The sequence below is a fragment of the Geospiza fortis genome, unplaced genomic scaffold (genome assembly GCF_000277835.1).
Source record: "Geospiza fortis unplaced genomic scaffold, GeoFor_1.0 scaffold603, whole genome shotgun sequence".
Taxonomy (NCBI): Eukaryota; Metazoa; Chordata; class Aves; order Passeriformes; family Thraupidae; genus Geospiza; species Geospiza fortis.
In genome coordinates, this window is record NW_005054460.1 from 1,302,971 (window position 1) to 1,312,856 (window position 9,886).

The 9,886-nt window shown below is 36.6% G+C and overlaps 1 protein-coding gene across 1 annotated transcript in view; it reads right to left on the bottom strand.

Moving 5' to 3' along the window:
* The window catches only part of DST (dystonin), a 167,307-nt gene that overhangs the window by 26,047 nt on the left and 131,374 nt on the right, over window positions 1-9,886 (bottom strand). Inside the window, 6 exon segments of the mRNA XM_031062760.1 lie at window positions 1,383-1,502; window positions 3,183-3,389; window positions 3,610-3,765; window positions 5,104-5,274; window positions 8,122-8,250; window positions 8,744-8,941. Coding sequence (XP_030918620.1) covers window positions 1,383-1,502; window positions 3,183-3,389; window positions 3,610-3,765; window positions 5,104-5,274; window positions 8,122-8,250; window positions 8,744-8,941 — 981 coding nt within the window.

A 9,886-nucleotide genomic window follows, 5' to 3' on the forward strand; every position in this document is an offset into this window, starting at 1 on the left:
AACATTTCCGAAGATGGGATGAGGATACAGGTAGAGAATCCTGAAAACCTCAAAGCAAAGTCACAGTGCTGACCACACTGTGAGGAATTTGAATATGTAAAGAAAAGAGAGGAGTGAAAGGATTAGAAGATTAGCAAGACTCAGACTATCATAACAGCAAGATCCTCCCCTGCCAGTTCAGATCACTGACTTCAAATTCTGGCAACAGCAGCAATCCCAAAACAAAGTGAAATTGCAGAGTTGGCATAACAGAATGTTAACGTAGGCTTTATCTAAAGGTCTTTAATAGCAGACACAGGTAAAAATTATTTTTCCTTGACCAACTGCCAGCTCTTGCTATATTAAAGGAGAATGGTTTCCTGGCTGATAAACAACACGTCATGCAACCTGAGAGATGATAAAAAAAATTAAAGCAGACTGATGAAGTCATTATTATACATGACAAAATTTGTCAGAGGTAAAGGCAATCACCAGAAGCTACAGTGAAAAGAAAAAATTAGATATGAAAACCCCTCAGGATATTGTGAAATATTAAAAAAGATAAGTAAATGGAGAACAATAAAACTGACATAAAAAGTAAATATATGCCAAAATGTAGAAAACTAAATGATTCTAGTGTTTAATGAAACTGTCCCAAGAGAACTCTTAATATCTCTGAAGATTCTACCTCTCATCCACTTGATCTTCAATAATATTTTATTCTAGGCATTTTAAAGAAGTCAATCAAAATGAAGTAAAGACTACTTCTGTCTTTGCTTTTGCTGTGTCTGATGGAATTACAGAGCTTTACATTATCATTACAAGTTTGAAGAGCCAAGTGAATGAGAGAGATTTTTACATATTTACAGCTGAATTTCTGAAAAGATGTTTTCAGAATTTTGAATCCAATAAAGAGAAATATGGAGGAGGTATTTGCTCTAATACTGTCACGGTGTTTTCCAGGGGATTTCATTAATATTTCCACTTAACATAAAAAGCAATCAAAATACTTGATTAAAATTATTTTTCACTTTTGAAGTTGTCCTGAAGTATTAAATGAAAAATCTCAACCCAAGTAAGTGGACAGTAAATGTTTGGTTTAAGAACTTAAGAAAGAAAAGCCTCTTCAGAAATCTCTATTCTGAAATGGTATTAATCTACTTTTTAAAGTTTCCGTGGTGCTGTATTATTCTTTCCTCCTCATTTTTAACCATTCCCCCACATATCAGGTACTGTGAAAAGTTCTTTTCATTCACACCCTTTTAAAACACCATCATTTAACTTGATGTGAATAAACACTCCATTGCAGTGAGGCCACAAATCTACTTTCTTTGATGACTGAACAGTGCAAGGCCAAAAGACTTACCTACATTTCACTGGGCACTTTGTGTGTCATGACTCACCTTATGCTGTGCAAGCTGCATCTTTATTTTGTCAGGGTCATTTGCAATTTCAAGATCTGAGTCCAGGGATTTCTCTGATTCTTCCAGCCATTCCATAAGTTTATGCCAGGCTTCATGGAACTAAAGGAAAGTCAGATTTGCACGGCCTTTAAAATCTAGTGGTTCATAAAACAGTCCAAAAGCATTAAACCCCAACCAAGACTGGTAAACTTTGACAAAATTTGATGGTTTTTTTCTCCCTGGTCTCTTAAACAGAACTGGTCTAGCCATGTGCCCACTGTGTAGTAGTCTCCCTTCACCAAGTGAGTTAACAACCTTTAATGTACATGATGTGCACACGTCACATGTATCTGTCAGAGACATACTGGTAATACCGGTCAATGTGTTGTCATTTAGATTTCTACAGGTTTAGTAATGGATAGTAAATACAGAAAGAACAGGGCTTAGCTATTGCTTATATGGGACCATGGCAGGAAATCACTGAGGAAAACTTCTGTCTGGATGATTGCCCAAGATGTTGCCTGTAACACTCTTAAAAGCTCTCATTATATCAAATGCTATCTTGATGAGCAAGGAACAGATTTTTGATCTTCCTTCCTGTTTCAAAGAAAAGAGCACTCCAGGGAAGGAAGCAGGGAAAAAGTAAAAAGTCAACCAGCTTTCACAAAGTGTCATCCATTTGGGCTTTGACTTTTTTAAGCCGGTTATTTCTCTCTCCCTTGAAAATTCTTCTTGCCTGGGCTGCCTACACATGGAAGCACAAGAAACTAGTTCAGAAACCTTTCAAGGCATCTAAGACACTGTTGTTCAGGGCTGTTGATTAGGCCTTGACACCAGTAGCCTTCAGTATTCCTTCCACACTCCACACACACAGTTTTCATCTTAATAACACTGTATTAAGCTTTGTAAATGAATATTGAGATGAAACCCATCTCACTGCAGAACTGCTGTGTGTGTGAATGCACAAGAGAAATTGCTGGAAAATAAGAAGCACAATTGGCTTATGGGCTAATTCATTGCCCAGAGAACTCCTTGCTCTATGAGCTGAATGGTGGTAATGGTGAACACTGGAACATGGTTTAGCTGTGAGCAACACCAAATCTTGAATGATGCTCCCTTGAATAGAAAGGAGCTAGAACTTCCTGTTGGTATTTAAACAGCTTACATTCCTCTCACACATTTTGCATCTTATCATTTATGTTCCTCAGTGAGGGAAACATGTATCTAAGGAAAAAAACCACATATCCTCCCAAATAAAAAAAACTGTGAAAACAGCCCCCTCCCCCAAAAAGCAACCTCTCTGGGTTTATAAGGAAATAAATGAAGATATCTTACCACACAGAAGATAATGGTCTAGTAACTAACATAAGAGATTGAGTGATAAGTGTTGAGTATAATCAGGACACAACGGAGACCCAAGAAGAAAATGCTAAGGAATACTCCCACAGATTAGTGCAAAGGGTTCATCACATTCTTTAAAATATACAGGGTTGATTATGAAATTTCTTTTTGAAGACAGATGGCACTAATACACATCTGGAATCCATACTGTAACTTTCTTTTTTCAGACTATCCTATACTGCAGACAGAAGTCACTGCTTGGGTTGAAAATGATGCTTTCACTTCCCAAATGAAGTGCTCTGGGATTGAATCACAGAAATCGTTCCACTAACTCAACACTGTCTGTTACACTAAACCCAGGCCTGCTTTGTAAGTGCTTTAAAGCATCATATTCTTCAAGAATCTGGATGCAATTACATCTAAATTCAAAGAGCTGTATAACAGCTGTTGTCCCATTACCTGTTTGGCTCTTTTCCTTGCATCATCCAAAGCTCTTCCCCTTTCAACTAAGCGTTGGACTACTTTTTCCCATCGACTCTGTACACTGATCAGTAGATTCTTAATAAGGACAACGTCCTGTTTCTGGCTGAAATATTTCAAATGGGTTCCAGTTTTGTCCAGCTCTATGACCTGATCTCGATGAGAGTTCACTTCTGTGGCAAAAACCTTGGAAAAAAAGGGTAAAAATTACTGAATACTGTGTTGGGTAAACACTGAAAAAAACCCATTCTGATAAAGAATGATGTAGTGAGAAAGACTACAAAACACAATTTTAAAACAAATGAAACGTTTCTCTGAGTGCCAGCATTATAGGATTCATTTGGACATTGTTACAGTATCTCCACAGAGTGGGAGAAAAACATTACACATCTGTTTCTTTACATACCTTGTGTTCATCAATTTGAAATAAGACAGTGTCCAAGATAAGACTTGGCCGAGAAGCTGCAGTTAGAGTCTGCTCAGCCTGAGTAAGCCAGTTGATGAAATCTTGAAGTGAGTTGTGGAACTCCATTGCTAAATTGAGAGCTTCTTCCAGTTTGGTCTGCAAAGACAGGTCATACTTTATTAGCAGCTGATAGTGTGTGGGGGCTTCAGCCAAGGAAACCATTTTAGTTCAGCACTTTGGAGTAAACCATTTTATTTTAGCATTTTAAAGCACTTTTCCAATTCAAAGTTTCTGAGTTTTAAAATAACAGCCTATATTTGAGCATATTCAAGGAGATGGATACAGGAGTTAGAGCAAAATTACACAAAACAGATGAACAGAAAATACAGCACCTATTATCAAGATAAAATTTTCCACATTAGAGCATATTTCCTACTACTTAATCCAAATGGGACATTTGGATTTATCAAGTTCAATGCAAAACCAGTAGAATTTCAGAAATCTAAGGTGGTAGTGTACTTGGAAGAGCCTCAAGTAGGTCATCAAATTTATTCTCTTGCACTTAATGAAGAATAAGTTTTCCTAGAGCACTTCTTTTTTAAAAAGTCCAATTGTCATTTTGGTTGCCCGAACAGAAATTAATTTGGGATACAGAATTTTGTTGATCATGAGACAGCAATCAGAGATTTTCAAACATTTACACTGCTGACCTCACTGAGCACTTCAACCTTACACCTTCCTGCAAGAAGGTGCTCATATTGGGTATTAATTAGTTTGTCATTTTTACTTTGTTATTACCTTAAGAGACATCAATGTTATAACTTTAAAATACAGCTAAGTTGTGAGTTAAATATTTGTGCTTTATACTTATCAGTGCTGTACAGAGAGTTTCTCTGTTTGCAATCATGGGTTTGATTGAGTTAGAACAAGCGGACTGTATTTCGTGAAGGAATGAAAGCCACGTGAAATTAATAACAAGAAAACGTATGTTGCATATGAGTGAAATCATGCTGTTGATCTGTTAGAACAGAAGGTAGTCACTTGAAGTAAATGGTAAAAGGCCAAGTGTTTGGGAATTTTAAGAAAAAATGGCTAAAATCTAGGAAAATTAACACAGCAATTCTGTACTGAGGAAGAGATAAACTTGAAGGATCATTCAGTCTCTCATTCCGTCTATTACTGAATAAAAACCCGTAACTGCAATAAAACCCATAAAACCCCTAGTCCTACTAAATAAGCACTAACAGTATCAGTTAATATATTTCTGTGGAACAGACTTGTGCCATTCTCACCATATTCCTCCCCAGTTATGGATAATTAACTTCTTGAATCTTATTTTCCCCAGTACTTTCTAAACACATTACTGAATTATGCCAGTCTCTACAACTGATTTTAAATGTAAAAAATCAGGCAAGTATGCATCCATAAAAGCACTGATCATTAACACACTTAAATGCATGATTTACACTTTTATTTTTATGTAAAAACACTTACTTTTCTTTCACTGAGTTTTGTTTGCACAGATTCCCACTTTTCTTTTAAGTTATTTATGTCCTGTTCAACGTTTGTTTCAGCAGACTCTGGGCATCTTGCAAGCATCTGCTGGCCTTTCTGCATTAGACCCTTGTATGTCTCTTCTTTGGCCTCAAAGGCAGCACAAAGTTCCTAAATAAAGAAAGGATCAGAAATAATAAGGTAGAAATTCAATACTCTTTATAGAAACCTGTATAATATTTATTCCTCCCCCAGCATTTAGCAGATATGATTAAGACTAATAAAGGAAACACATGTAATTCATAGAAAGCCAAATGAGAAAATGAGGGACAGAGTTCCTCAGGAAATGGAAACTTGTATTGTCTGTCAAAGTCTTCTCTGAGATTCAAAGATTGGCAAAGTAAATACTATGCACTTATTGAAGAAGAGTCACTACAACTTGCTTGGCTTAAAGTCCATCTGTAGCCAAAACACAAAAAGTGTCAGCATTACACAGCGTGCTGGAAGTCCAGATCTATCCAACACCCTTCAAAAGTGGGTGGGACAGCTTGGGAGGGCTGGTTTATTGTACATTGTCAGTATCTTCCTTCACTTGCCAGGCATGAGCACTGAAGACATTTCAAACATTAAAAGAAAGCTGTAATAATAATGGTAACAACGTGTTTTACCTGTAAACTATTCTAATAATTATGCTTTTTAAATCATGTTGGTAAGCTGGCAAAAGTCTGGGAGCTCCCATGCCTCCCCCTGACTCAAATAAACATGTTCAGTATTGGTAACAGACAAATAAAAATGTACCAACGAAGCTGCTGCAGACTCTCAAATGAGGAACATCTCTTCACAAGGAGATGAGGAATAAGTGGTTTACAAATAATAAGAAAAGTACTTTTCCCTCTGATTCTCAGGACAAGAGCCCAAACCAAACATTTTTTGGGGGTTAAGAGATACTGTACACAGGGCTGTACCTGACCATGTAGGAGGGCAAAGCAAGAAGCAGGCTCATTCATGAAATTAAGATCTTGACACAACAGAAAGCTTCTTTGTTTTCTCTCTGAGGACTATGGAAAGTGGTGTCCCCTAGTCTGCTTCCTCCTACTACTTCAGGAAGAAACTGAAAACAATGATTGTTTTAAGAAAAGGAGAGGGATGATCTGAGCAGCACTGGGATAGCTAAAAAGGTGTCTTTTAAAGCCCCTTTCCTACTGGTATTCTGTAATGTCTCTTCATATCTTTTGTTTTCCTGGAGCTTCTTTAGCTAGAAATGCAGCCCAATCTCAACTCCATTTGTGAACCAATTATGGCTGAGGTTCTTTCATTCATATCTTTTATTCATGTCTTTTATTTATATCTTTTATTCATATCTATGGAAACAGGCCTTATACTAAAGAACATGGTTCATAGCATTACTCCCAAAGAGGAACAAAACAAAATGTAGTGTGAAACTTTCTCCTTCAGTTTCACATCAATAATTGACACAGCTGGCTCTAATTGCTTAGAGCCAAGTTTGAATTTGGAATGCAGTAGACAACATGACAAGTGGTCTCAACATTTCAGAAAAAAGAAAAAAAAATAAAAGGAGAGAATTAACACATATCTGCACATGTGCACTAAGGTTTAACCAAAAAGAAATCAAGTTCTGTGCTTTAAGGGTTGATAGCAAGTCAGTGCCTGCAGATGGCCACCAGGACAGTAACATCCTGTTAAAATGTACATGTACAGTTAGGGAGGGATTGTACCTCTAGAGTGCATATTACTGGGGACGGTCACACTTGTTCTGACTATAACATAAAGGCCCTTTAACTAAGGGCCCTTTAACTAAGTGCCTTTTTAAGTGTAGAAAATTTGCATAGCAAAGAATGTACTAAAAGAAAATTCTGAAGCCTTCCATGAAAATTTCTGCATCTTGATCTAAGTGCAGGATGAAAAAGGGAAAGATCACCACTGACTTTCAGAGAATCATGAGTCCACTCTCACAGGGGGAAAAAACCCCACCACCTATTTTTCTCCCTTTTTTGTTTTTCCTTTATGACAAATAGAAAAGGATTATAGGGATTCAAAACAACAGGAATATTTGCGTTTGGATCTAGTTTCTTGTCTTATATGATTTTAAAACTGTAAATTACTTTTCCTATCAGTTATAGATACTGGCAAATTTTTGAGGACAAAAGGAAGGGGGGAAAAAGTGCCCCTTGTTGGTAACCAATGATCTTTAGCACCATTCAAAAAAAAATCTGATTTTTAACATGACAATTCAGCATTCTAATTGGAAGTGTCAAGTCAAGCATATTCCAGTTCAAGTACAGTTCAGTAAGTATCACTGTTACCTCTGAGCCAGGAATTCAGAGGTTCAGATCACCAGGTTTGGGCTTATATCCTGGTCTAATAGTTCATCATGATTTTACACAAATGGAGCAGTAAGAACCACCTTCCTTAGAGGCAAGAGATCAAGTTTAAGTGCCTTTTTTAAAACTCTATGGTTCTATGGAAGCAGAGAAATCCACAGAATGTTTCTTAAAAGAAAGGTAATAGTTCAGTCATCCTGGTCAGCTTGCCATTTCTAATCAAAGCACAGCCTCTATGAGCCAGTAGTCCTTCTTACTTCTATGCTAATGATGACTTTACTGTCAGCTTTGGTTAGATAAAGAATAAAGGATCAAGTCTCTTAAAGTTTAGTGAATATGGGCCATTTTTATGTTCATCTTCAAACTTTAGAAAAATCATAAACTTAGTTATGGGGCCAGAAGGGAAAAGAAGAATAGAAATCACGAAAAAATCACCTTTTGTAAAGATGCAAAAGTTGTTTTATTTGTCTCAACACTAATAATGCTTCAGCATGTCCCAACAGGCTACTAAACTACACTGTAAATAATAGTGTTGTTTTGAAGGCTATTAAATTTCTTTAAGACACTGTACAGACCTTGTGATATATAGAACACACTCTGTATTTACAAAAAACACTCTTAAAAGATAGTTAGTCCTGAAATGCAATTTGCAAAGCATTCTAATACTGATACTTACCATATGTGCATTAAGCTGCTCTCTTGCTGTTTCTGGTAAGCCTCCAACAGGTTTTGATGCCAACAGCTGACGTTCAGTGTCTGTCAGCCATTGCTGCAGATCCTCAACTTCACCATGGAAACCTTGAGCCTAAATTATACCACATCATTTTAGAGATAACTTAAATGCTCTCCATGACAATACCAGCTCAGATGCATAAGCAGATTGGCAATTGGTATAGCCAGAAATTTGTTATAATCAAAGTACATTAAAGAAGAAGAAAGAAAAAAAGGAAAAAGCAAACTAACAAACTAGCTGAATTCAATCTAAAGGACAAAAACCATAGAAATCATAAAAGCAGTCAAAATAACTACTGTGAGACCAATGTTTTCCCTGAATAATACAACTATACAGAAATTTCACCCTTTACAAACATGTAGACCAAAAGCTGAATTCTCATATCAGCACTGTAAGGGACAGTGTCCAGCTGTGGAAGATACAGCTGGATTCAAAATTTCTCCAGATTCAGGAGCATCTGCATAATGGTTTTGATTTAGGCCAATTTCTAATACATGTATCTGTGTATTTCATGTAAAAGACACTTTTTCTGAGTTATCTCTATATTTGATCATTTCCTGTTCACCTGGATCAAGGCACTATCCAGCTGCTGTTTCCTTTGCTCTGTTTTTTCCAACAAGTTTTGCCAGCGCTGATTCAGGAGTTCCAACTTGCTCCGTAAATTACTTGCTTCTTCAACAGCACTTGATTCAATAAGGTCATTTCCTGCTTTTTTAACAGCTTCCACCGTAGACTGATGAGCGAAAACATCATTTTGTAGCACCTACAATTGTAACACAGCATGGTCATATCAGTAAGTTACTGAATGAAGGCACTCACAGTGACTGAGCCAGTTGTAGTCCAAGGACAAGACAACAGTTAAACATCAGCACAGGTATCAGAAATTAAAGCTCTTAGATCTCTTCAAATCAAATGCACTAACAATTATGACAGTATCCATTCTGACAAAATACTGAAGTTTATTTTTGTATCTTGGAAAAAAATATTCCTTCTGAAAGCATATATTTCTGAAATTATCAGAGGTTTCTAGTAGTGCTAGGGAATAATTATTTCTTCACTTTTTAAATTTATTATATACTTTCCTTTAACAGGATTTTTCTTTGAATACTATGTGCCTGCTGTGCTATACAACAACCCAGCTGCCACAATGAATTCTTGTGCATTTCACAGCTACAATTCCTTTCACATTATGTCAGGCTACCAGGACATTTGACCTGTGCTAAAAGCTGGGGGATGGTTGTACTACAGACACTAAAAGACCTCCTCCATCTGCTGGAAAACCTCTTATCACCAACTAGAGTAAAAACCATAAAAGGCAAAAGGTACATTTGGGGAAAAAATGCTGTTTTCAGAAGGATGGAGGGCAGGGCAAAAAAAGCTTTAATATAGAACAGAAAAAGAAATACACAAAATGGTTGGGGAGAGAATGGTAAACCCTATCTAAGAAATTCAAGTTTATGATTCCTATCTTCCATGGAGTTTGACTGAAACTCACCTCCATCAGAGCACTAGCATATGAAAAAAATGCAAAGCTAAATACAAAGAAACTTAAAAATAAACTATGTGGAGCATAATATGAAATAGCAAGTCACAAGTAGACCTTGAATACAAAACACACATCACATTTACTTTAATCTTCTAAGCTAAGAATCAGATTATTTTATTTTCCTAACAGGGTAAAAAAAGGTATTCAAAGAAGCAGATGCAT